Source organism: Pollicipes pollicipes, unplaced genomic scaffold, assembly GCF_011947565.3.
Source record: "Pollicipes pollicipes isolate AB1234 unplaced genomic scaffold, Ppol_2.1 Scaffold_7231;HRSCAF=8579_pilon_pilon_pilon, whole genome shotgun sequence".
NCBI classification, from domain to species: Eukaryota; Metazoa; Arthropoda; class Thecostraca; order Pollicipedomorpha; family Pollicipedidae; genus Pollicipes; species Pollicipes pollicipes.
The window spans coordinates 7,124,278-7,149,487 of NW_023597034.1; the positions used below are offsets into that span (position 1 = coordinate 7,124,278).

The window sequence follows — 25,210 nt, forward strand, 5'->3', positions numbered from 1 at the left end:
CGCCCATGGGTGGGTAAGTCTTTGGGTCAGCTCTCGTATCAACCGCTCACAATGTCCCCAGAGGCGGATCCGGTGTCTATCCGTGCGAGCGCGCCACCCGGCGCACATGTCAACATGCACATCTAACAAATTATTTCTCTGACCCTCCGTCAACCTACTGGCCCCGGCCTAGTTTCACATTCACCTCCGCCCAGCTGTCAAGACATAAACAGCCGCCACCCGCGCTTTTTTGCGGTTGAAAGCTTTGCCAAAAACATTTGAATGTATGGAAACGTTGCAAAACTGCCCGATCCAACAGTTGCAAGGCAATGCCTTAAAAAATGCACCACAGCTGTTCAGTCAAATTATCAGCTACAAAGCCATAAGTCTGCCAAAAAACGTTACTGACTGAGCTAGGCCATTTGAGCAATGCAAAATCCGATTACACAATCCGGTCCGCCACAAATCCGCGCTGCACGTGGAATCCAGTCGGGTTTGATGCCTACTAAGTAATACTCTGGAATCTGCCATTCTCCCAAAAAACTTGTGATTCGCATGTTCCGGTGAGTTTCAGTCTATCAGCTGCCGTATGGCGCGACCCAGCAGCAGCACTGGCACATACCATTGTGAAAATGCCGAAAATAATGGACGGCTCCAAGCGAAGTGCAAACATCGTACAGCATGCCATAACGACGCCAACGTGCAACATCAAAGACAGGTGGTCACCCAAGCAGGAATTCCCGGCGGGCCACGCGCGTATGGTATAGTTGCTCCACGCTACAAGAACTCGGGAGGTTACACGCCGACACTTCAGCGAGCGAACACGACCATAAAAGCAGCGGCACGCTTTCGTTTTTCTCAGAGTTCCCATTTGCTGTGTTGTTGCACGTTAAGCGGATGCAGCGTGCAAAGCAACACATACTATCTCACTGGGATAAACATAGGTGACTGGATGAATGCATTTTCAACGGACTACATCCACCGGCCAGCCTAAGGCTATCACACCACGCTGAAACAAAGCAATCATAAAACGAATAATTTTATTACGATAACAGGCTTTATAAGAGCATGTATTCGCCGAACCTAAATTTACAGCGTTACTCGTCCCATTACACTGGTCTGTAACCCAAGGGAGTAAAAACGGCAGCGGGGCGGGCCGGCGGGCGGCGAGCGCGCAGCCCGGCCCGCCGCACCGCTTCCGCCCATTCACCTCGCACCATATCACACCTGTCCCGTCTGTCCACCGCGGCGGCGGCCGGCGGCGACGCGCCCCGCCACCAGGCGTCAGCACTCCCCTGCCGCCGCCGCCGTCGCACTGCCCGTCTGTTCCGAAATGGGCGACGCGCGGCGCGCGGCGCTCGCCTCGTCGCCGCGCGCCCGCGCGCCATACAGGCCGTGGCTGGCGTTAGTAGGCGTCGTTCAGTTGGAGGGCGTCGAATTGGTTGCCTAGGCTGAGCTTGGGCGCCTGTAACCGCGAGTCCTGCCCTGAGGTGTTGCCATGCCGCACGCGCTGGAAGTCCTGACCGGCCGGCCTGCTGGCAAGAGATGACAAATGTCAGGACACAGCAGGAGCCGGATCTGCTTGACGTGCATCAAGCCGACCAATCTGGGTGGCGTGCGTCAGCTAACGCAACCACAGGGCGCTGCCCGTACCGGACATTAAGATCTGAGGTGCCAAAGGACCAATGAACAACAACAATGACCCTACGGCGAAAACAGGTGACCCACCTACGCGTAGTTACCCAGACGAGAGATACAAAACGGGACTACCATGACACATTGGTCACACGAAATGAGCAGCCTTTCCCAAAAGAGCAAACATCATTCAACAATTGCACGAAATCGACCAGGAAATACACCCGTGATTAGCGACGAAAAGCATGGGCTGCCATGCGATAACAATGCGTGTCTTCCGGCCACCCAATTTTCCACGAACTATTTACTACACGACACCGATTCTCCGAACGGACCCACAAAAAAATATCTCCCCTGCCCAATGAGGCAGCCTAAACCAGCAGGCGTACCTAAGGGGCATGCATCTGCAACCCAGTGTCCGTGCTCCCAGACACCATCGACACATGCTATTTCAGCTGCCTTACTTCACCGTAACCCCACACAGGTGTCTCTCAGACCCACACACACTTGGCCGCCATCCCTGCATCCCCTAACATCTCTACCTGTTCCGCCGCAACCCGCAACCATCTTGCGGGCCACATCCCCAGCTCCTCTCCATTCGCCATCCCCCGCTACTTGCCAGCTCCTCCACTCCTTGCCACTGTCCCCTGCCGAATCTCCACACCTCGTGGCCATTACACCCCCCCCCCCCCCTCCCGCTCACTCTCCAGCCGCCCACTCCCCGTCACCAGCCGTGTGGCCGCTCACCTGGCGCCCCGTTGTCCCCAGGCGCCCCGCGCCGTCTCCTCGACGGCGGCGCCGAGCGTGGGGAACGCCTCGTCGCTGCTGATGTCGGGCGCCTTGTTGCGCCAGCTACGGGTGGCGCCGAGTCGCGTCGGCGCCAGCGGCCCGCTGGGCGTCGCCGACGCCGCCGGCATGTTGCGACGGTGCGGCGGCACGTAGCCGACGCTGCTGGTGGACGCCGCCGCAGCCTTGGTCGGCTCGGGCGCCGCCACCGGCTCGGGCGGCTTCACTGGCTCCGGCTCGCGCTCCTCCGGTGACTGGTCCCTGGCCTCTGCGGGACAGCGCACGCGCAGGGCGTCAGATGGCCGGTACGAGCAGACGGGCACCTTGATGAGGCGGAGCTCACGATTCAGCCCACTCCTGAATGTAACAAAAAAGAGGATCTCCAAAGACTGTCGTTAATGATCGTCAAAGCATGCTCACACCAAACAAATACACGACATTCAAAATACCACGAATGACCATACGCGACCCACGCCCGGCTCGCGGCTGCACGCTTCCACTCTCCCTGCGTGCAGGCGCCGCCGCCAGTCACCTGTCTTCTGCCAGCCCCAGGCGCTGCCCTGGGCGCCGGTGGGGTTGCCATCGGCGTCGAGCGGGCCCACCTCGCCCTCGGCCCTGCCCGCCTCCGGCTGCTCCAGCTGCTGGATGTTGAGGTCGGACAGGTCCACCGTCGCCTCCTCCTCGTCCTGCCACTCGTCGGCCGGCTCCTGCCGCCGAAACAGTAGGCCGTGATGCGCGCAGGGAGCGCGCGACACCCTATCCTCTGCGCTGATCGGAAACTCGCGGCAGAGAGCCGGTTGGTATCTAGAATCTTTGGAAGTGGCCAAGACTGAACATGCATTAAGTAACTTGATGGAGTGGACCTTGGAGAGTAGTGCAAAATTTTGGATGCAGCATCCCTTTGTTGGACAGTGATGAGGCCAGAGCACTTACTGCTCCACCACATAGATGGCACTAGCCATACAAACAAGGCAGGACTCATTGAATTTACTGTGGGCTCTCTGGACATGACAGGCATGTTGTTAAAATGTCTTAAGTCAAAGTGAATCTATGTCATAATAAACACAAAAAAACACAACTTTGAAACACTCAAGACACAAACACAAACAAGAAACAAACCAGCTATTGGCTTGGCAGAGGTTCCATGCAGTGACAAAGAACTGCTTTCACTGGGAATAGAAAACCATAGGCAATGCAACAAAGGCTGCACCACCTGTGGCACACTTTAGTGCAGCCCATAATGGGACATATGGTAACAACAAAATGCCCTAAGCATCAACCAAACTATACCTTTGAAACTCAGCAACCAAGCACAAATAGCAAAACAAGTTTTCCAGTGCTACATCACTAATCTCTGAATGAAATGCAAACTCAATGTACTCAGAATACTTTCTTTACACATTTGGAGAAACTAATGGACAGAAAGACAGTCCTTATTGCTTTGGCAGTATGTCATCTGCACGCCGAGTTTCACACAATTTCAAAAGTGAGACGGATTTAATACATACAATCAAAAACACACTTCCAGCACTATTTGCCTTCAACCAAAAAATCACCTTCCCATCGCCAGGTTTTGAGCAAATATAGTCTGTTTCAAAACATACAACATGTTTACTCCACCTAATGCTCATTTCACAGACCCATTTGTGTACATGTGGAGTTCAGGCTGTGCCTATGTACCTAGCATCTGCAGAATCATAGTTCATACTTTTTCTGTTACAACAAGAAAGGTTTAGTCTAAGGAAGACTTAGGTGTGACTTTAGTTCAGCAAATTTAGACACTCACAATGCATGGAGTGAATTCTCTCTGACTACTGATCCTGAACAGCCCAGTAAAACCTTGTATCACCAATTCCAATTCAAAGACACAAGGCCTGCTTCCAGAAAGATTAAAGTTATTGTTATGGAAATACTTGCCTAAATAAACTGGGACATGTGCTTCATAAAATCTTAAATAGAAAACCTGCTTTCACTAATATGGTTATGTAGGTCCTTACTGAATGTGATGCACATTTGAGCAGACTTAACAGACTCATGCTAACATTCTTATCTGAGTCTGCTCACCAATCATTTTCTTGACTCATATGACTATGCCTTGAAAGAAAATAAAAAAAGCATGAGTTCAGCTTTGATTCAAAAGGTGACTGATTCCTTAATACATTTTCACTGCATCTGGGGTCAAGCACAATTCTGATTTTAAAGCCAGCTGTTTTCAACCAGATTGTTTTGACAAGGTATGACTGGTCATAACCTGGTAGCATTCATATGACAACTATAATTATGATGTCATATTTATTACAATATTATTATCATGGCCATGTTTGAGAGCCAATTAATTTCACAGGTACTCCCTCAAAATAATTTTTCCTCCAGGTCAGCATGGAACTTTGATAGTTCCTGGATTTGGTGAGCCAGTGATCATGCATCAGACATGCTCACTTCAGATATTCCTCAGGCCACCATGCATATATCATCTTTCCATGTTAAACATGCAAATTTAATGAAGCAATATGGCAAACTGCATAATTATAGACAACATACAGCACAGCAGTCTATGTGGCACCTTGTGCTCTAGACCCTCCTTCTAACCCAAATTCCAGAAGAAAATGGGCCAAATCTGGAGAGAGACCTGTTTATTAATGCCATAGAGGGAAGGTTTCATTTTTTCCTATGCAATCTCTGCAACTCATTTGAGAAACTTTACCAATGTGTGAACGTGGGTATTCCAATAACCTGTCAGGTAAGATGCTGCCACATCTGGTTGTGCCATTGGGTAATAAGTATTATTGATGATCTCATTTAAGATGCATTATGCAAGCTTTTCACTGTACAAACATGAGTTTGGGGGTGCAATCTGGAAATGTAATGGAATGGAAATTCCTACCCTTTATAAAATGATGGAAAGGCATCAAATTTTGGGCTCAAAATAATAAATCAACATAATTCCTTCATTACAAATCATCTATAATACTTTAAACCTGACACAATCTTATACATACTAGGGCAGACATTGATGCACAAAGGTGAAAAGTATCTCATCCAGACATGAAACAAGGCATCAGGATCTAGCTAACCCAGCTTATAAGGCATCAAGATCTAGCTAACCCAGCTTATGTCCAGTTTACTTTTTTGGTGAGTTCTTGCTGTTGGAATGTACCAATCAAACTGCAGGTTGAGATAAGAGCAACCTCATAACAAACACACCATTAAATATAACTTAACAAGCCCAAACAAGAAAAGCATCTATTGCATCATAAGTCATGATTACCATGTCGCCCAAAGGTGTTCAAATTTCTATCATGCTAATTTGTTGAAGTACTATGCCACTGCAGGCTAGAGAATGTAAAATGAAAAAAGCCACATACTTAACCATACCACACCACCAGGATGCTGTATGATATGAAAAATGCAATGAACATGCACACTAAAAAAACAAAAAAACAAGAAAACATCATCAAAGACAATGTAAATAAGAGATGATTCACCAGGCATGCGCCAAATTTGTCTAACCAACGTTCAGAGGAAAGCGTGCACTCAGACGCGCATGAAATCGATGAATAATGGTTTGAACTCGTCGGTATTAAACGCCACATTGGAACCGTCCCCTCAAATGCTTCATTACCTTTTTGTGATTGGGGTCATCTATTTCCAGCTGCTCCTCCCGCAGATGTTCTCGTTTGAGCTCCTCCCGGCGCTCCCTTTCCTGTTGTTTCTTTTCAGCCTCTTCAAGCTTTTTACCCATGTCTTCAGGGACAAACTTCTTCGGCTTAGTCTTTTTCTTATCTTTCTTTGCGAAGAAATCAGCGAGGTCAGCCATGGCTGCACGCCTTTTGGTCCTTATGCACCACGCTCCTTCCACTCACAACTCTCGCAAATCGCGCAGCTAGAAGGGTCGAGTTTATGACGCAATCCTCCGACGGTGAGGCCCTGAGGTCACGTGACCGCATAGGTCCGTCAGCTGTTGAAATCTTTGTAGCTCGATAATGCCAGATTAGGTCGCTTTGCCATTTTGAGATAGTCGATGCCAGCTTCCCTAGATTTCAGTCATAATCCAATATTATATCCATATCCATAGACATTAGTCATAATAATTTTAATAGGTGTTTCTTCAGATCGCTTCCTTGTATCAAGACGCGTCCAGGGCCGTGTACTTATTCCGGTAGGTATGAAAACGCCAGTTCTGACAGAATGTGCTGCAAAGCTACCAAATCAGAAGTTTTCTTATTGTGGACCCACTTAACTACTGCTGTAAACACAAAATTGGAAAGCATAGGCCCCGTTCGATCCGTCGTCAGCACGATTGTCAGCTGGAATGCGTGACGTCACGCGTGCTGACGGGGCGTTCGATGTGTGAGCTGAGAAATAAGTTTTTAAACCTCACTTTCCCTTCTTTTTTATCTTTTACTTCAGTCCACACACTGAGGCCGCGTTCGATCAGTCGCCAGCATATTTGTCAATGACTAACTGGGGCGGGAGTTTGATTTGGTAGCCCTTGCGTTGGCGAGTACGTTAAGGCCCCTTTCGATCTGTCATCAGCACGATTGTCAGCTGGAATGCATGACGTCATGCGTGGTGCCGGTATGTTCGATGAGTGAGCCGACGGGAAAGTTTTTTTAACGTTACTTTCCCTTCTTCCTTCACCTTTACTTCAAACCTTACACCAACTCTGGCTTACCGCCGACACACTACTACAAAGTGGTGTTTAGAAGCGTGGCTTCTGGTCCAGTGTTGCCATCATCTATCCGATCCGAATGTTGGGTGCTTTTTCCCATTTCCAATTCCTTTCAGTTTCTGTCCTCTTTGTGGTCACGTGACGTGACGTCGGGCGAATACTGGGCGGTGATTGGTACTGACAAACGTGCTGACAGCAGATCGTATGCGGCTATTACAAATACGTGTTGGACACATACGTGGCGCGTGTGAAGAAACAGGTGCTGTCGACATATAAGCCAAACGGGACAGGGCAAGATCGAGTCACGGGGTCACAAAATACAAAAGTGCACAGGCACTGAGAAACATGCTTAAGATAAAACAATATGGATTTTTGTGGCTTGCATGGGCATGGACTTAATCACGACCCTGAGATCGTAGAAACAATTAGGATTGGAAGAATGGGTCTGGATTCTAGAGGAGACAACCTGAAATGAGAATGGTATTTTGAATCGAGATGTTTAAAAAAGAGCATGTTTTCCGGCCCCCAATCTCCATACAGGTTCCACCACCACTGGGCATGACATGGTAGCCAGAAGACGGGAAATGGAGGGTAGGTGGCAACAGGACGGAACAAGACAAGCTAACACCTAGGGCAGGATGACAATAAAAGCACAGGACAGAAGATTACAGCGTAGAACAGCAGTCGTCATTGGGAATCAACGGCGCACCCAGCTACTGACGCTATACGGCGTAGCTGCATCTCACCCTGGCAGGGAGGGCGGGCACTGCGTGGAATCGAGTTCCGTATCTCTGGTTTCCCAGACTTGCAATGGTTAGCGCAGAATGGCGGCACCGTGGAACTAGAACAGCAGATACGATAAGCCGACAGGAACAGAGATGACATGACAGGGCAGGACAGAGAAGAAGGTAAGACGGTGCAGCACAGCACATGATGAGATGGGCAAAAGGAGATTCCTTAAAACAAATCGAGAAGAGATGCTTCTTTCATCCTTACCACAGAACTCGACTTTTGTACTCCTCCCTGCGTCCTCTTCCCACCCAGCACTGGCCAGTGCCGTCGTCATCGCTCCGTATATAACACCCCTGTGTTCCCTGAATGTGGAGCAATCCACAGCGATCCACGGCCCGCGCAGGCTATCGGCGGCAATGGACGATTCTGCGGACCGTACACAGCGTGCCTACACTGTGACATGAACGGAGCCATACACCATAAATATATGCCGAAAGCACATAAAACAACGAACCGTTATCCTCAGAGCCGCGCAAGAAACACGCCTGTTGCGTGTCAGTCACTACAGGGAATGGTGTAGAAAATATGAGCATGTAAAGATGAACGAGTTCGATGCTCAGGCTGAAAGCGCACAAGACAGCGATGCTTGAGAGCTGTTTCAGCGCTGAAAAAGCGCCTTTTCTGTCACCGAAGAAATTTGGAATCGTCCGCATTGTCAACTGGAGCCAACTATTCAGAAATCGTTGCAATATATTTCTAAACGCAATAAACCACAAAAGCAAAGACAAACCAACTGCAATACGCCATAACCATCAAACATTTTCGTTTCGGGAGTTCATTTGCACTAAAGTTTCATTTGCTGGCCATCAACACTGAAAGAAGGGTGAGACTCACCTAACGGAATTATCAGATAAAGGCATATTTAACATAACCAGCCTAAAGGCATGCAGTTTCCTATTCAGTTAGGGGGGAGGGGAGGGGAGGGGGATTGTACCTCCTAATTGGGGACGCAATTTCCTATTTTAGCTATCATTTTATCCATCATTTCTCATTCATCATAATTTGGGGTTCAGCGCCCAAAAAGCAATTTTGAGAAACTATATCCCTGCTGCCAGCTGCGAAAGACTGCGTGAAATTTGGGGAGAAAACTCTTTTGAGTGCATTTCGGAGGCAGGCTCCGACATTTTTTTTCCTGCACTTCCCCCCCCCCCCCTTCCCCTTCCATCCCTCACCTGCACGCATTTTGCAAAAGTGCATCCCTGTGGCCCTACATTTACCGATAACATGGTTCTACAAGCACCTGGAATAATATCACTCCTGTTTTCATGACGTCATCGTACAATCAGCTGAAAGCGTTGGCACCCTTCATTATTTCGGCATAATCATTGGCGGTGCAGAACTAACACTTCCTAGCATGGTCCCAGCTATTTCGAGAAAGCCCCATACAATATAGGTATCAACAGGTGGAAAACAACATTTCTGAGCACTTCTAGCACCTCCATTTAGCTTTATATGCAATATGATAACTAAAAGCGTTTTATTTCATGCCTGCCCACCGATCAGTGCGCTTAGCCTGAGGCGCAACGGGCAGTTAGTTTAAGAGGCCCACACCAGCGATGCTCGGCCTCTTACTACGAAGTCGCTGTTCCTGTCAGTAGCAGGAAGCTCCGGATGAATCCTTGAGGTGTGTCGCTTCAAAGACCTCCGTTTACTCATGAAGCTAAAGCTCAGGTATCCACGTACAACAACCCTAGGTTGGCAGAGCTTTTCAACGCTACTACATTAAAAAACTGACGATTAGCTACGTCCTTCTAGCCAGTCAGCTTCTCACGACATGAACACAACCAACAGCAGCCCACGACCTTGCACTGAACCCAACGCACCAACGCATAGCGAGCAGCTGAGCCCATCTGTCTCAAATTGCACGACGCTTTAAAGCGCTGCGTAGCAAGCTGATAACGTTCGTCGCAAGATGCTGCGGCCAGTCACGATTCCTGCGACTAGTATTAAGCTTAGTTATTTGGTATCTTACGCTGTTAAGTATGTGATGTAAATCTTGGCTGAAAAATCTGGGAAAAGCACTGATCTAATCGGCATTGGAAAAGCACTGTCACCACTTATCGCTGACGTCAGCACTGATATAATATAGTTTGTAGCATGTTTCTGTCACCACCTGAAAACTATCCTGGTTAAAGGTACTAGGTTTGGTAGCATTTTATGGTTCCACTTATTCATACAACAAAAAGTCAACGCTTCGACATGTGCTCACGCTGCAAGTGTTGGCGAGTACAGACCAATACCAAACTTTGAGTTCCATTGAGATGGGAAAATCTGTTGTAACATGGTCTTGCCTGCCGAAATTTGTTTTCATTTCCGCAATTTTTGTCACCAATAGGTTCGAAAAAGTGTCAGTCTTTGTCACCGATCATATCCGAAAAAAATCAAACGCTTTTTCACCCTTGGCTGAGGAAAGTTTTACATCTGCCCTGACATGATGAGGGCAAATATCGACCTAAAAACGGCAAAATTTGTACTAGTCGCGAGATCCCGCTTAGAGTAATCCACTGGTGCTTTTTGCTATACTTCATCCTTTTTAGCTTCAAAACGGCAGAGCAGGGGGGATGCGGATCAACCCCGCTACCCGTCCGCTTCACGAAAAATGGGGGCGAGGGTTATTAACACAGGCCCGAGTGGGGGTCAATTTGACCCCTGAAGGTGTTTTTTGGAATGGCTTCCGAACGGCACGGCATAACCTTGCCAAATTGTGCATAGCTGTAGGCAACTGAACAGCGGATCGCTTGATGTAACAAAATCAGATGTACCTGGTTAGGTCGTTGATCTGCGTTAGGTCAAAGTCAGGCCATGGATTCAGCGAAGACAATTTCTATGGAATCGTTCAATCTGATGCAGCAATGGAGTGCTAGGCAAAGCCATAAATCTCTAACATAGTTTCTTAGGCAATGAAACAACTGGATGATCGAATTTCGTTGACCTAGTGTCAGGTATGAGGGTCAGACCAAGGTCAAAACCAACCTGCTTTATTGCTGTGTAGCTGGCTCGGTGGGTTAGTCTCTGGCGCTCATTTCGAGATTATTGAAACCAACAGGAACCGCATTATACATCTTCCATGGAATTCTTAAAGGTCAGAATGGGGCACTAACCTGAATGACCCATGTCGGCACTTTTATTTTAAGAACATACAGCCCAGCGTAACCTCTGACGCTTACTCAAATGCAAAATTCAAAGCAGTCTTGTGCAACTTTGGTCACAATGACCGGCAACAGCCAAACAAGGTCACCGACCTTAATTGAACACCAGTGACCATGTGGGTCGAATTGATCGCCCACCCAAGCAAAGTGTATTCAACCGGCCACCCGGGAGCGTGGCAATCACTTGCGTTCTTTCTTTCAAGTCACAGGTCATGCTCATGTGCACTGAGTACACAGGCAGTCAACCAACGGCCCCAGGTTCCACGAGTGTAGTGTTTCCGATTCAGTAGTAATCCCCCCCCCCACGCACACACTTAGACCCAAACCACACAACTTTCCGAAGAAAACGGGTAAATCTGCGGAAAAATCCGTTTGGCGGAGTACTCTTGAGGTCGGTCTCGTAAATATTAACTGCTCAGTCACCCGCCAACTCCTGCGGAACGTGCGCTGTCAAGTTACCTGCATCGAGTGACATCGCGGAGGTTGTGGCGTCTTGTGACGTGTACTAAACACACGCAAACACACGCAAACGCAAACACAAACGCTATTTTGTATCTACTATTTTCACTGCTTCTCACCATTTTTTTTTCTATGCCGTTACCCAAGAACAGGTAACCACGAGTACCCCTCCCTCAATCCCAGCGACGCAGTAAGCCATATGCTAACACCAGAAAACAAAATGAAGTCGCGGCACTCCCAGCTAGGAAGACAAAACAAACGTAAAGAAGCAGGCGAAGAGATGGTGCAGACCCGAAGGAATTGTGATATGTAATAGGCAGGGGAGATTTTGTTATTTTTTATTATTATTTGATCTATTATATTTTATTATTTTATTACCATTATTGACAGTGATGGGCAAGAATGTCGATTATGTCGACTCCAAGCACGCAGTTTGAGAGGTTCCGGTGGTGGTACTCTAACCAAAGCCGCACACTTGAAGTACTTGAGGTTTGACTTTGTGCAATTCGCTCACCCCGCTCAGCATCGTTGTCTTTTGGTCTTCGAACTGGCGTCAAAAACTTACGACTACACTGCCGAAGCGCTGTTGTGCTGTAATTAAAGGACCTTGGCTGCCATCCTGTCGCGCACCCGAACCGACCTATGATGATGTTTACGCTTGGTATTTCGCGGATCTAGCATCCTAGGGAGAACAATATTTTAGTTTGTAGCTTTGCAGCAGATTTCGTCCGCCAGTAGTGTTTTTCATCCACCGCGATAAGTCTATATCTACTGGAATAAGGTCTCAAGGCCCTAGGACGTCAGTGTGTGTCAGTTTGGCCCCATTCCGTTTTTTTCGGGGTGATTTCCAAACTTTGCACGTTAGTATGTAATTCCATAGCCAATCTGTAACAATAACAAAACATATACCCTCTGTGCTCAACTGACCTAAACCATGCCAAAGTCAGCCACAGCTGTCAATGAAAACGATTCGTTAGGAATCTTTCAAGATAACGCGACAGGGAAGTGTTTGAAATAGTCGTGCAACTTAAAGAGAATGTTCCACATTTGAGATCGACGCTTGAAAAATAACACAATTTGAATTAGGATTGGGGTTATAACTAATTCCATTGTACCCGGATCACATATGAAGGCCAGATCATGAGGGAACAAATATTAAAAAACTTGGCTTATGGGAAAGTTCTGTAGCGCTCATTTGAAATTTTTGGATAACAAGGACATTCAAAAATTTCTGACTTTGATTTCATGAAGGTCAGCAGAGGCCCTCGAATAAAACTGGCCTTAATCAACCTTGACCTCTGAAGGACATGCTGCCAAAGGTAGTCATTGACGCCTCTTTAGAATTCCCATATCAAATTGATATCGCCGGTTTTTGGTCATTTTGACTTTTTATAAGTTGGATAACATAACTTACCTGAAGCAATCCTAAGCTAATTTTTGCTGAGAAAAGGTATGCAGGTGAAAGCTGGTGGCGTGAGAGGATTTAAAGGCACTTCGAACGCTTGTCGCGAGTTTGTTCTTGCCTTAACTTATTCGTGACTAGGCCACGAATAAGGGACCTGAAATTTGACAGAAGTTAGTTGACATATATCTCCCACCTATCCTGTCAATTTGGCGCCTCTACTTTCCTTATGTTTCGATATCTCAGAGGGGAATTACACCCCAGCCCCGCCCGAGCGTGTCCCGTAATAGCGACCACCAGGGTACCGATGGTGTAGTGGTTAACACGTTTGCGCTAATCACTGCGCGTGTGGGAAACCGGACTTACGGAGTCCGATTCCCCGCGGTGCGTTCCCTTCCTGCCAGGATGAGAGGCAGGCAGTGCGATATGGCCTCAGTAATTGAATTCGTCGTAAGGCCCCAGTGACGAACGAGCACACGACCGGCAGTCAAAATCTTACTTATCGTGACAGCAAGGCTCAATGATGGCTTGTGATGCTACGTATGTAATATGCCTACCTAAAAATGTTTGTGTTTTCCCCATCGAGATGCAATGCTCATTGAATCGGGCAAAGCTTAATTGAGCCCGCTGGATATTGATGTTTTATCAGGCTATTTTTTCACAGAGCCTCCAAAAATGCAGGCACTTTTATAAAGTGAGAAACAAGCTGTCTACTTATCCATGCTACCATCTGACCTCCTAATCCGAACATGGCAAAATTCATACCACACTTTGGCGGGAGCAATTTTTCAAGAGTTTGGTGCTGGCTTGAGTTTTCCTCATTTAGCATCCTGAGAGGTTTGCTTAATACTATGAGTGTGAGAAAATGCCCACCCCAGAGGGTTCCTTGTTAATATGACAAGAAACCGGGAAATGCAAAAATTTTGAAAATGGAAAAAGAAAAACGCGCTTGGCCAAATTCGCCCAAATGTGCCTATGCTGCAGCCGACTCACCATGCCACATCTTTCTGTCGTTTGTATTTGAACGCAACAATAAAGTGGCCCTGCTGACGAAAAATCAAACTATTGGCTGGTTAGACCCAAGGCTACCCACGCTGGAGTAACCAGTATGCAAGACGGTTCAGTACGTGTGAAATGTAGGGTGTGCTGAGTATTTAATTGAATTAAACTCATTCTTAGCGTCCTGAGGTGCCTGAGCACAAAGTTTATTTTAGAATTCACCAATACCTCCGAGCAGCTGGCATTGCGAAATACATTCGTGACGATTGGTTCTAACCTGAGATATAGAACCGAACTCTTCAGCAAATCTAGCCATTCCGGGCTCATGATCCACAGCACATCAGCCCATCATATTTCGACACAAAACCACAACATTTTGAAAGCACTGTAGTTTGGTCGACTTTTTCTCAAACGGTGTGTCCATCCGATGAGCAAATTTGTAATGCATGCAAGTCGGACTTAAAAGGTAAATATCTGACGTCTGGTATAGTGCATTGCATAACGTGGTTGACATCTAAGGGCAAGGGTAAAAATATACCGTATGTTAGTGGATAAAATACCCCATTTGGGTGTGTTTTAACGAGTATGTTCTTGATATAAAAACAAACTCCTGAGATCCCACTGGCTATCATTTCCCTTCTGCATATCAAAGCATTCCAAACCAAAGTAAGCTTCCGCAAGCAAAAAACAAAGACCACCCCACCAAAAATATATCAAATAATACACATGCGCAAACTAACTTTCCTGCTAAATTGGCAAGATTTCATCCTGGAGAATCACGTTGTCTTCATCTGTGCAAAGCTAGCGTATTTTTGTCGCCCGTGATTTCTTGTAATGTGTGCGGTCAAAGTGTGGGCAATGTGCGCCATTTTATCACTTGTGTTCTGAGGAAAAAGCTGTCGGCTCTGGCTTACATCCGGTGTCCGTTTTGTATTTGTACTTTTGGTGTATATGAGCGAGGTGCCTGAACGAAAATGCATTTACGATGCATTTTACTTAATGACTAACACGTATATAACTATTGTAAGGAGGTCATCTGAATTCTATTGAACAAACAAGATGCAGTTAGAACTAAGTAGTTAGAGGGATCCTTTTCGACCGGAATCTAGGATTTTGGGGAAGAGTGATCAAACTTCATTCGGTGATTACTTATTCGACTTCATTTTTGCCTCACACAACATATAGTCGTCTTTAGGGAGTTAGCTTCTGAGGGCATGTGGCGATTTTAAGTTATTCACGCTACCTGTGACTGAGACGAATTGTGGCTGAGACTTTTCCGACTGTTAACACATGGAGTAATACAGGATTATGGGTCGCTAAAACGACACCAGCTTCAGTCATGTCAAATAACAAATATGTTGTGGGGAACGTTTTCGAATAATGCAAAGAAAACGCAGTTTGGAAGTTAAAGCCACACGCTTGATACAAAACTCCTGTCGTTGCCATTTTAGTTCTTAACAAGTCTCAGAATGAAGCCCATAACCCACCGGCACATCTCTGGTCCCTCCGAAACAAGCTCTAAATACGATCCCATCCATTAAAAGCATGCGCTGCCATCTGAATAAAAATTACATAAAAGTTGATAACGATAGTATGAGACCTCGGTGAAAGTTCTTTGATGTTTTTAAGTTCATTGACGGACTCGATGAACTTATTAGATCTTGTAGAGTCCACGTCATTTTGTCATGTCAATAGAAACTAAAAATTACCTTCAACGTGTCAATCATGTTATCATTTTGAGACACATGAAGCCAGCTGGAAAGACAAACAGTCTTTCAGCCGCTGGCTGAAAACCTGCTATCGTCAGGAGGTCAAAGCATTATTAATTTTTTTGTCATGCTTTGGTTTGTAGGCCTCCCCGAATATATCTAAGACTAAGCAAGCTAGAGTCACGGGAAGGCAACATTGACTGTACGTTTATTGTGTACGTTTATTATGTATTGTTACGCTGATGTAGCAATGTCAGCCTGCCGCGCACTTTCCGCGGCAGCATCCTTTGCCTCCCGCTCGCCCGCTCGTACCGTAAATATTCGTGCAGCGTTTCACAAATACTACTACTGCTCCAGAACCAAGGGAGCTAGGAACACGTCTTTGGCATTAAAACACGTGCAATGAATGCTCCATAGACTTGGTCAACTAGGGCACGATGGCACAGCACTCTGGGGAATTAACCTAAAAACCTTACGGGGGGGGGGGGGGGGGCTGCATCAACCCCTCTAGCAGGGCAAAGGTTAAGCTAATAGACCCTTGTGAATCTCAAGAACATAGCATGTCACAATAATACGGAAGGTGGCGGTGAATCGCTCTTAGAAAAAAGCTTATCAGATAGGCCCTAACAGACATCGACAAATGTGACCTGTGATATCTTATGTGAGGCCAGAGAGATGAAGGGGACTATTGTCTTTGCCCATCCGGCTATATCACGAGCAAAGTAGAGCCCATGGTCATGGACCTCATCTGCCAATAACGCAACGCAGGTCCTATCCATACATTTATGAAACACGTGATGTAACGAAACTTTACCAAGTCAGGCAGGTCGTCAATCAGCAGGATAGTTCCTCCCAATGACACGCGTCCGGCGAGCCCCCAGCAACCAATCTTTACCCACAGCTCGCGCATGCGCCTACCCCTCCCAATTCGCGTGCTCTTAACCTCACCCAGCGGCTGAGAAGGGCCGTTAAGTCGTCGCGTCTCGTTTATAACAAGCGGGCCGTATATTTCCGGCGCGTGTCACTGCCTCTCGTTGTCGCATATTTATTGTCGCCACTTTGAATACTCGGTGCTGGACGAGCGTCGTTCGCCGTGATTCAGTGTGGAAACTGACCACCTGGGCGCGCCACTCTCAGTGCTTTACGACCCGCTGATAATGGGAGACTCCGCCGGCGCGGCAGCAAGATGCTGCGTGAGAGGTCGCAGGATATTCGCAAATAATGCGAGGGTAAATACGTCCAGGCATAGCGGGATGGAACGGATGATAGGCACGCGAGAAGGGATGAAATATGGTCTTGAGTTTCGAGCCCGGCCGAAGGATCCAAAAGAGAGATGGGCATCACTTTGAAATAGTGTTACAAGCTTCAGTAGCAATGCATTAAAGGAAAAAGGTGATAAAGCAAAAAGAATCAATTGTGGTTTCATGCTGAGGTGAACCGCATCCAATTTTCTGATGACGTTGGTCACATTTTAGCATGCTTAAGTCGAAGATACGGTCACACTAATTAACTTCATGCATAATTCAATGAAGTCTTCGTTACCTCGCTGATGTATTTTTCTTTAACCGACTTTGGCAGCAATCCGTTCAAATATAAATTAGCCTGTGCTCTTAAATCTTCTTTTAGGGTCTCCTTGCGGAGGAGTGTTGGCAAACGGAAGCACTCTTAGCATTGGCTAGGGGCTTAATGGTCTTTCAGCTTGGAACTGCCCGGTTCAAGGCCGTTGATTTACAGCCGGAATTATACAACACATACTTCAGTTGGATTACAAAACCATGGCTGTGAAAGACTGCTGGGCGTCGGCTCATGGACGATTCATGCAAAATGCTTCCGGCTCTTCCTGTCACCAGTCACTTAAAAGAAGTCGTTTAAATACAAGAATTGCGCTACGTATCTGCTAAGTAAATATGAACAAACTCTGCGCGAATAAATTGCAAAATTATGGATGCTGGCAGCTAAATGTCTGACTGTGCCTTCTCAGTCGTAAACAAAGTTCGAATGAAGCAGTTTTCGATGTTTGGCAGTTGGCAGAAAACTGCACCTACTGCCGCTGAAAATCACACCGGTTATAGCTGTAAACCCTGCGCGAGGCCCAAGGGTTGTTCATCCACGTCCTCCGCTGTGTAATGGAACATCGCCTACTGAGCGGCGCAAACAGCGATGCTTCTGTCAGTTTTGATCGATTGCGGGCTTTAATCGTGTCTCAGCTTATAATTGCCTAGTGAGGGCTGTTTATTTACAAACGCTGGCTATGATAAGAATGTCTTACATTTTTCTCGTTTTTATAGGATTCGCTAAGGAGGAGCCGTTAACAAGATAGAAAGAATATCAGTGTAGTGCAATCTTAATCCAATGAAGAGGATTAAACCGTGACACGCCGATGAGAGTGGTGGTCGTAACACTACCTATTTAAGAGTTAAATGATGGGGTTTGGAAGGAACACTCGGTTCATACTGCAGTGCGTTCTCATCTGCCACGACAATGAAAGAGCGCGTAGAGTATGCAAGAACGGTCATCTCCACTCAGCAGCATCCCAAGGGTCCAAGCTTCTCAGTAGACGACGGCTTTCTCCTGAGATCGTTGCGCAGTTAATTACGAGTAACTTTCTAAGTGATTGCGATAAGACGTCTCGGCCTGGTAAGCTGCTAAGTGCCAAACAATGTTCGCAGTGGGCGTAAACAATGTTTTGCTCTCATCCCTACCTCTGCTTTTCGCGACGACAGGCTGCTACACTCCCTACGACAAGGCTGACGCTGGCCCCCTTCGCTATACACACCTCGCTCCGAAAGCAATGCCAGACTTGTCCGCTAATAATTTTAATTGGCCGTCACGAAAACCACTTACTTTAAATATTTTGCAAAATATATCAAGGATCGTGTTCCACGCGCCGCAGCTCGGGCCGAACTTAAAATTGAACTGTACTGAAATGAACTGCGGCCGGCCGTCGCTACCCACCGCCGGCGTGCTCTGACCGGTTTCCCGTGGCGGAAGGCGCCGCCGGCTCCCTTCCGTCGCCTGGCTTCCGACGCCCTTTGTTTCTGCCGGGGCGGTGGCGGCTCCAGCACAGCTCGGAAAAGTTATGGCTCATCGTTACCGGAGATCGCGTGCCGCTTTAGCAAAAAGTGCGGGCGAGGGACGTTCCTGCAGGATGTGATGTCATGTTAGCTCCGGGAGTGCGTCGCTGCTATACCACATATTTCCAGTCGGGACTTTTTTCCATGGCGAGTTTACCGCCAGGATAGCTTTGCTGTCAATTAAAGCGGCTGTGCTTTATGTAGTGGCGACGGCAGCCGCTAGTGATGGGGAGGGGAGAGTATGTTACGCCCTTTCGTTATATGCAACGTCGTAGGTGCGATGCCAGAGACGGCGATTATTAGGAGGACGCGTCCCCATTGGAGACTGTTGAGGCGTAGCTGCTATGCCAACTTCAGCTTTATAATGCTTTGCAACTTTTTATTCTAAGAACCACCAAATCTGACCCAGCAAGAGCCCGCGGGCTTTTAGCCGGGGTTTGGGCCAGACTTTGCAGGCTTTTGTGGGTGAGAAATTTGAGCAAGTTTAGTAATGCATTTTTGTCGGAGTCTAGGTTTTAAACCCTTCCAACAGGCAGAGTGCACTGCTACACACACTATGAATATGACAAAGTAGTCTTTGCTCTAGCAAAAGCCCTGGTGACCGAAAACCCATGGCAGATGTCACGCCAGCAGGCGGGGGGGGGGGGAAGGGGTGGGCGCAGCGAGGGGTGGGAGGGTGGGGGGGGGGGGGGAGAGAAGGCAGCCGCCCCCCCCCCCTCTGCCGGCGGGCGGGGACAACGGTATGTTTTGGTCCCGCACCCCAAAAAGTGACAGCTGGTAAAAATAAACTACGTTGAAGAAGGAATAAATGAAAGCCAGGTGGACCAATTCATGTCTAAGGCAAGCATGTTCCTTAGAGTTTATGTTCTGCTGTGGTGTGGGATAAAGTAAGATAATTTTGTAAAAGGCACTCTAACAGGCCTCCCATCTGCTCTCTATACAAATGAGGAGTGGTGCTGATCAACAAACATGCAGCAGAGCACTCAGGCGATCCGTTCGCGGTGCCCTGCAGGGAGCAGCCAGCCCAGGGCAGTGGGCACCGACGGCGGACACTGGCTCTTGAAGGAACAACACCACTTTAATGGCTTTGTCACATGGTTTTCAACAGACGGTATTCAAAGCTTCCGAATTTGCCTCTTCCTGAAGTGCTACGAAAATCTCCTCTTTTGTAACGCAATCGGCAAAATCCAGGCACACCAAAAATTTAGCACACCGTGGGCGATGGATTCAAATTCGAAATACTAACAAGCCTACTCCCAGACATCATTTTGAAACGTGAATTGTGCAGGCAGATGCCTGACTAATGACTCGATAAGCATCTCAGCTCGTAAAATTTGCATCCCCAGGAGAAACAATATTGAACCGGACGATAGAAAGGATAGGAAGCGGAGCAGTCTTATTTTCCAAATGGTATAGATCTGTCGAGAATGTAAAATTGTACACCAGGAGAAAGCAGCTGTAGTTATATATATATATATATATATATATATATATATATATATATATATATATATGTATATATTCACATTTACATGCAAAACAAAACAACCAGGGCATTCACTTGTCTCCAACAGGCTTTATGTGGATTGAGAGCGAGCTTCTTTTTCAAGTTTTTATCCAGACCTTTAGAATGGAGGGATTTCTGGGAACAGAGCCTACGCTAAGCGGTGCTTGTTCTGTGAGTCGTGACAAACCATAGCCATCCGAGCAGTAACCATTCGAGCCGTGATCCTCCGAACCGTTACCATCCGAGCCGCAACTCTCTGAGCCGTAACCATCCGAGCCGTTACCATCCGAGCCGTAACCATCCGAGCCGTGATCATCCGAGCCGTAACAATCCGAGCCGTAACTATCCGAGCCGTATCCCTCCGAGCCGCAATCATCCGAGCCGTTACCATCCGAGCCGTAACCGTCCGAGCTGTAACCATCCGAGCCGTAGCCATCCGAACCTGCGATTTCAGGCTAAAGACAGAGGATGGTGCCGAGAAAGGTTAACATACCACATTGCTCAGCACAGTCCGTCCTGCCCTCTGACGTCACCTATCTTCAGCGTGACTGCTGCCAACAGCCGCAGGCCATGCCTGTGAAGGGCACATAGCGAGCGTCTAATGCGACTCGAACCTACCCCCGGTCACCGAGGCTGCATGATAGCATGCATCTCAATGTATCCTCAGTATATCCTCAGTATATCCTCAGTATATCCTCAGTATATCCTCAGTATATCCTAAGCTTGGCTCCCCACCTTTTCAAGCGTTCCTTCGTGTATGGTCTCTGATATGAAACGCAGCCAGCATATAACACTGACTCTGGAGTCTCCAGGCTGGTCCTGGATTAATGTTTTGGTGAAAGAGAGGGACTTCCCAAAAGTATTTTAAGCATTGCAATGTAAAGAATATCCCCACCGCCTCCCGCTGCCCAAGCTCCTTTCAAGCCACCTTCCTCTGTTTCACTAACGGAGATGCCGGTGCGCTCCTCCATGTTAATCTGACTCCTCTTGAGCGGGTGCCGGCTGGAAGCCATCGAACCTCCCACCACCGAGCCTCCCATCACCAGGCCTCCCACCACCGAGCCTCCCATCACCAGGCCTCTCATCACCTGACCTTGCATCACTAAGCCTCCCATCACTGAACCTTCCGTCTCCAAGCCTCCCATCACCAGGCCTCCCACCATCAGGTCTCCCATCACCAGGCCTCCCATCACCGAGCCTCCCGTCGCCAAGCCTCCAATCACTAGGCCTCCCACCACCAGGTTTCCCACCAATAGGCCTCTCACCACCAGTCCTCCCACCACCAGGCCTCTCACCACCAAGCCTCCCGTCACCAAGCCTTCCATCACCGAGCCTCCCGTCGCCAAGCCTCCCATCACCAGGCCTCCCACCACCAAGCCTCCCACCACCAAGGCTTCCATCACCAAGCCTTTCATGACCAAGCCCTCCATCCCCAAGCTCTTCCATCACCAAGCCGCTCAGCACCGTTTCTTCACCTTTGAAGTGATCAAAACTTCACAGTTCAAAACGCAAACGTCAGGTCATGCGACTTGGTTTTAAGCCCCAAGTGATCCGTGTGATTGTACGTCCGTATGTATGTCAGTGTGTGCGATCTTTGCGTTTCAATGAATGTCGATCCTGTCATGTCTTCGTCCAGCGGTTCGGCTAAGCTCGGTCAGAGAGAGACGTGTAGCAACGCGGCGATCCGTATTGGACCGAGTCCAGTGGCGTTCTGCCCCTGCTATCCCAGGCAGACACGACATAACATTTAGTTCGAGCGAACTACCACCCATAAGTCAGCTTGCATACACGCACCTATCAAGCGTCCCGTACGGTCCGCCACGGGACGGGGGTCAGCGCCCGCGGCGGTAGGTTCCACCGGCCACATTCCACCGCGTGGCCGAGGCCGCGCCGCGACAGCATGCTGTGTCGTGACAGCATGCTGTGTCGCTGTGCCGGCTGGGCGTGCTCACAGATCCCATGAACTTGCAATTTTCTTTCATGCATATTTGGATGTGTAGTCTGGGTTTGCCACATTCTGTTGTGTCAGCACGTTTATTACATTCATCGTTCGATTTCGTGCTTTTTTATAACATCAAATTTTACGGCAAATTTCGTAATACTTTGTTGTAACGAATTGAGTCTAGCAAACTCTGTAACGAGCCAAATAATTGGAAAGCTCCTCGTGAACAGACTTCGAGCAAATACAAGTACATAATTCAACATCTTCCGTGTTTGTTATAACATTACTGAAAGTGAATGCCGTCACTTGAGTGTCACAAACACCATTCTTAGACTAAAAATTATTTCTTTCCTTGCGCGTAGTATCACATATGGCACAGTGACAGCTGTACTAAAAAGAAACATGGATAGTGATAAACGGGAGATATAGATCATTTCAAAGTTCTTGTGGTGTTTACTCTATTCTGTGCCCCATCGATCGCCGCTGGCGGGGCTTCGGTGCCCTATGCGAGAGGTGGGAGTCCCCTCACGTCTCGCACAACAGTGTCTTATTGTGGAATGCAGTCGCTCAACCTAATTGCCATTATGTTTGCAGCGCTGTTATTATACGTCCTTTAGTTTTAGAAACATCTGAAATTCGTTTAACGGTACACATAATTTCGAATGAGGGGTGTAGCCAAGAGGGGGGGGGGGGGGGGGTTGGACGAGGGTCGTGTCCCTTTCCCTCCCTCTATGAGCTAAGAGGCTTTGATTAATTGATTTTGATGATTTTGATTGGGCACTGGTTGATTTTGCAGTAATTCAGTCAAAGTCCGTGGGCATTTGGGAAAATGTTTGATATCTCCCGGTACAATTATGGTGATGTGCCTGCTTCGAATAATGTTATTAATTTTCTTTCTTTTGCTTCATGCATTAATTTGGATGTTCGACTACGAGCGTGGAGGATCGACAACTGGATTGCCAGGAAGCATACCCAAATCCGTTTCTCCTCTCCATTTTGGACTTCTAGTCTCACTTCTTCCGCACCCTGCCCCACGCAGCATCCGTGTCGTCTGCGTGGGCGGACGTGCCAGCTGGTGACCCGCGCGGGCAGCATGGGAGCGAGCCGGCGCTGTGGCCGCGCGGGCCCCGTGCCGGCCGCCGAGGTCGCCCGTGACTGACGACACGACAACCGGAGACATTAGGCAGCGTCCACTTGTCTCCAGCAGCGCGGCGTCGTGCCTCACCGCCACACGGCGGGGCAATATCCACTCCGCCCCGCCCGCCATTCCCTCACAATGCATGCATTACGGGAAACGGTCGGGATCGTTACGCACTGCTTTGGCATGCATCGGTGATTGCCGGCCGGGGCAGCGAACGCCCGGCGTAATGAGACACTGTCCGCCCGTCGATGCGGCCATCCGCGTCCGTTACAGCAATCATCGAGCGTCGGTCGCTCCGCCGCCACCGTCACCGGCGGCACGTAGGTGCCGGAGCCGGGCGCCGGGGTCACGATCTCAGCCGGACGTGCCTCGAGCAGGCCGGGTCACCCTCACAGTCACGGTCGCCCTGCATCAGACGTGCCTCGAGCAGGACGGGTCACCCTCACAGTCGCGGTCGCCCTGCATCAGACGTGCCTCGAGCAGGCCGGGTCACCCTCGCAGTCGCGGTCGCCCTGCATCAGACGTGCCTCGAGCAGGCCGGGTCACACGCACAGTCGCGGTCGCCCTACATCAGGCGTGGACTCCAGCTTGTGCCGGCCCCGGTAGACGGCCGGCAGGGCACCACCGCCCCCCGCGTCACAGGCATGCGGCGGCATAACGCCGGCTGCCAGGCTGCGGCATGCCGGCTGCCAGGCTGCGATATGCCGACTGCCGGCTGCGGTATGCCGGCTGCCAGGCTGCGATATGCCGGCTGCCAGGCTGCGATATGCCGGCTGCCAGGCTGCGGTATACCGACTTCCAGGCTGCGGTATGCCGGCTGCCAGGCTGCGGTATGCCGGCTGCCAGGCTGCGATATGCCGGCCGCCAGGCTGCGGTATGCCGACTGCCAGGTTGCGATATGCCGGCTGCCAGGCTGCGGCATGCCGGCTGCCAGGCTGCGATATGCCGGCCGCCAGGCTACGGTATATCGACTGCCAGGCTGCGATATGCCGTCTGCCAGGCTGCGGTATACGGACTGCCAGGCTGCGGTATGCCGGCTGCCAGGCTGCGATATGCCGGCTGCCAGGCTGCGGTATGCCGACTGCCAGGCTGCGATATGCCGGCTGCCAGGCTGCGGTATACGGACTGCCAGGCTGCGGTATGCCGGCTGCCAGGCTGCGGTATGCCGGCTGCCAGGCTGCGGTATGCCGGCCGCCAGGCTGCGATATGCCGGCTGCCAGGCTGCGATATGCCGACTGCCAGGCTGCGGTATGCCGGCTGCCAGGCTGCGATATGCCGGCCGCCAGGCTGCGGTATGCCGACTGCCAGGCTGCGGTATGCCGGCTGCCAGGCTGCGATATGCCGGCCGCCAGGCTGCGGTATGCCGACTGCCAGGCGGCGGTATGCCGACTGCCAGGCTGCGATATGCCGGCCGCCAGGCTGCGGTATGCCGACTGCCAGGCGGCGGTATGCCGACTGCCAGGCTGCGATATGCCGGCTGGTATTGACGCCGGCGTGCCGAGCGCCTCTCAGACGCCGCCAGCGGAGCCGGGCCGCTCGGCTCCATTAAGCGGGCGCCTCCAAATGATAAGTAAACAGCCGCCGTCGGCCCCGATCATTGTCAGCGGGATAACGAGATCGGTCGGCGGCCGCGGCCGGGGGACACCTGCCGTTCTCATTGGCCGACCATCGACGGCGGTGGCGGGGGGGGGGGGGGGGAGGGGGAGGGGGAGGGGGAGGGTACAGGGGTGAGAGCCCTCTGAAGGGCAGGCCGGGCTGGCGCTGGGGAATCGCACACGTTCTGCGCGACGTTTCTGCGCTGCTGTGGTCCCGCTGTATGCGCCGGCTGTGTCGGCAACGAACGCAGAGTAATTTTGCTATTCATGCACGGACCATGCAATTCTTTACTATGGTGAGATTGGCTTCAGGTGACCAGGGCGAAAGACGGCGTGTGCTGGTCTGCCTGCTGCACGCATCGCCGCGTG

The 25,210-nt window shown here is 49.4% G+C and overlaps 2 protein-coding genes across 3 annotated transcripts; both read right to left on the reverse strand.

Annotated features, from left to right (window-relative positions):
• Positions 1-1,002: 1,002 nt before the first annotated feature.
• Positions 1,003-6,282, reverse strand: LOC119110574 (protein CDV3 homolog). Of its 2 annotated transcripts, none has more exons than XM_037234449.1 (4): positions 6,023-6,282; positions 2,933-3,107; positions 2,362-2,668; positions 1,003-1,511 (listed from the first exon to the last, which is right to left on the reverse strand). In XM_037234449.1, exons 1-4 carry the CDS (start codon positions 6,215-6,217, stop codon positions 1,385-1,387), a joined length of 804 nt encoding a protein of 267 aa, XP_037090344.1. In that variant the 5' UTR covers positions 6,218-6,282; the 3' UTR covers positions 1,003-1,384. The 2 variants fall into 2 exon arrangements, with proteins under 2 accessions (XP_037090344.1, XP_037090343.1); XM_037234448.1 differs by having other exon boundaries at positions 1,003-1,514.
• A 13,357-nt stretch (positions 6,283-19,639) lies between these two features.
• Positions 19,640-21,578, reverse strand: LOC119109339 (putative peroxisomal membrane protein PEX13). Its single transcript, XM_037232951.1, has 3 exons — positions 21,092-21,578; positions 20,447-20,605; positions 19,640-19,662 (listed from the first exon to the last, which is right to left on the reverse strand). Exons 1-3 carry the CDS (start codon positions 21,576-21,578, stop codon positions 19,640-19,642), a joined length of 669 nt encoding a protein of 222 aa, XP_037088846.1.
• Positions 21,579-25,210: the final 3,632 nt, after the last annotated feature.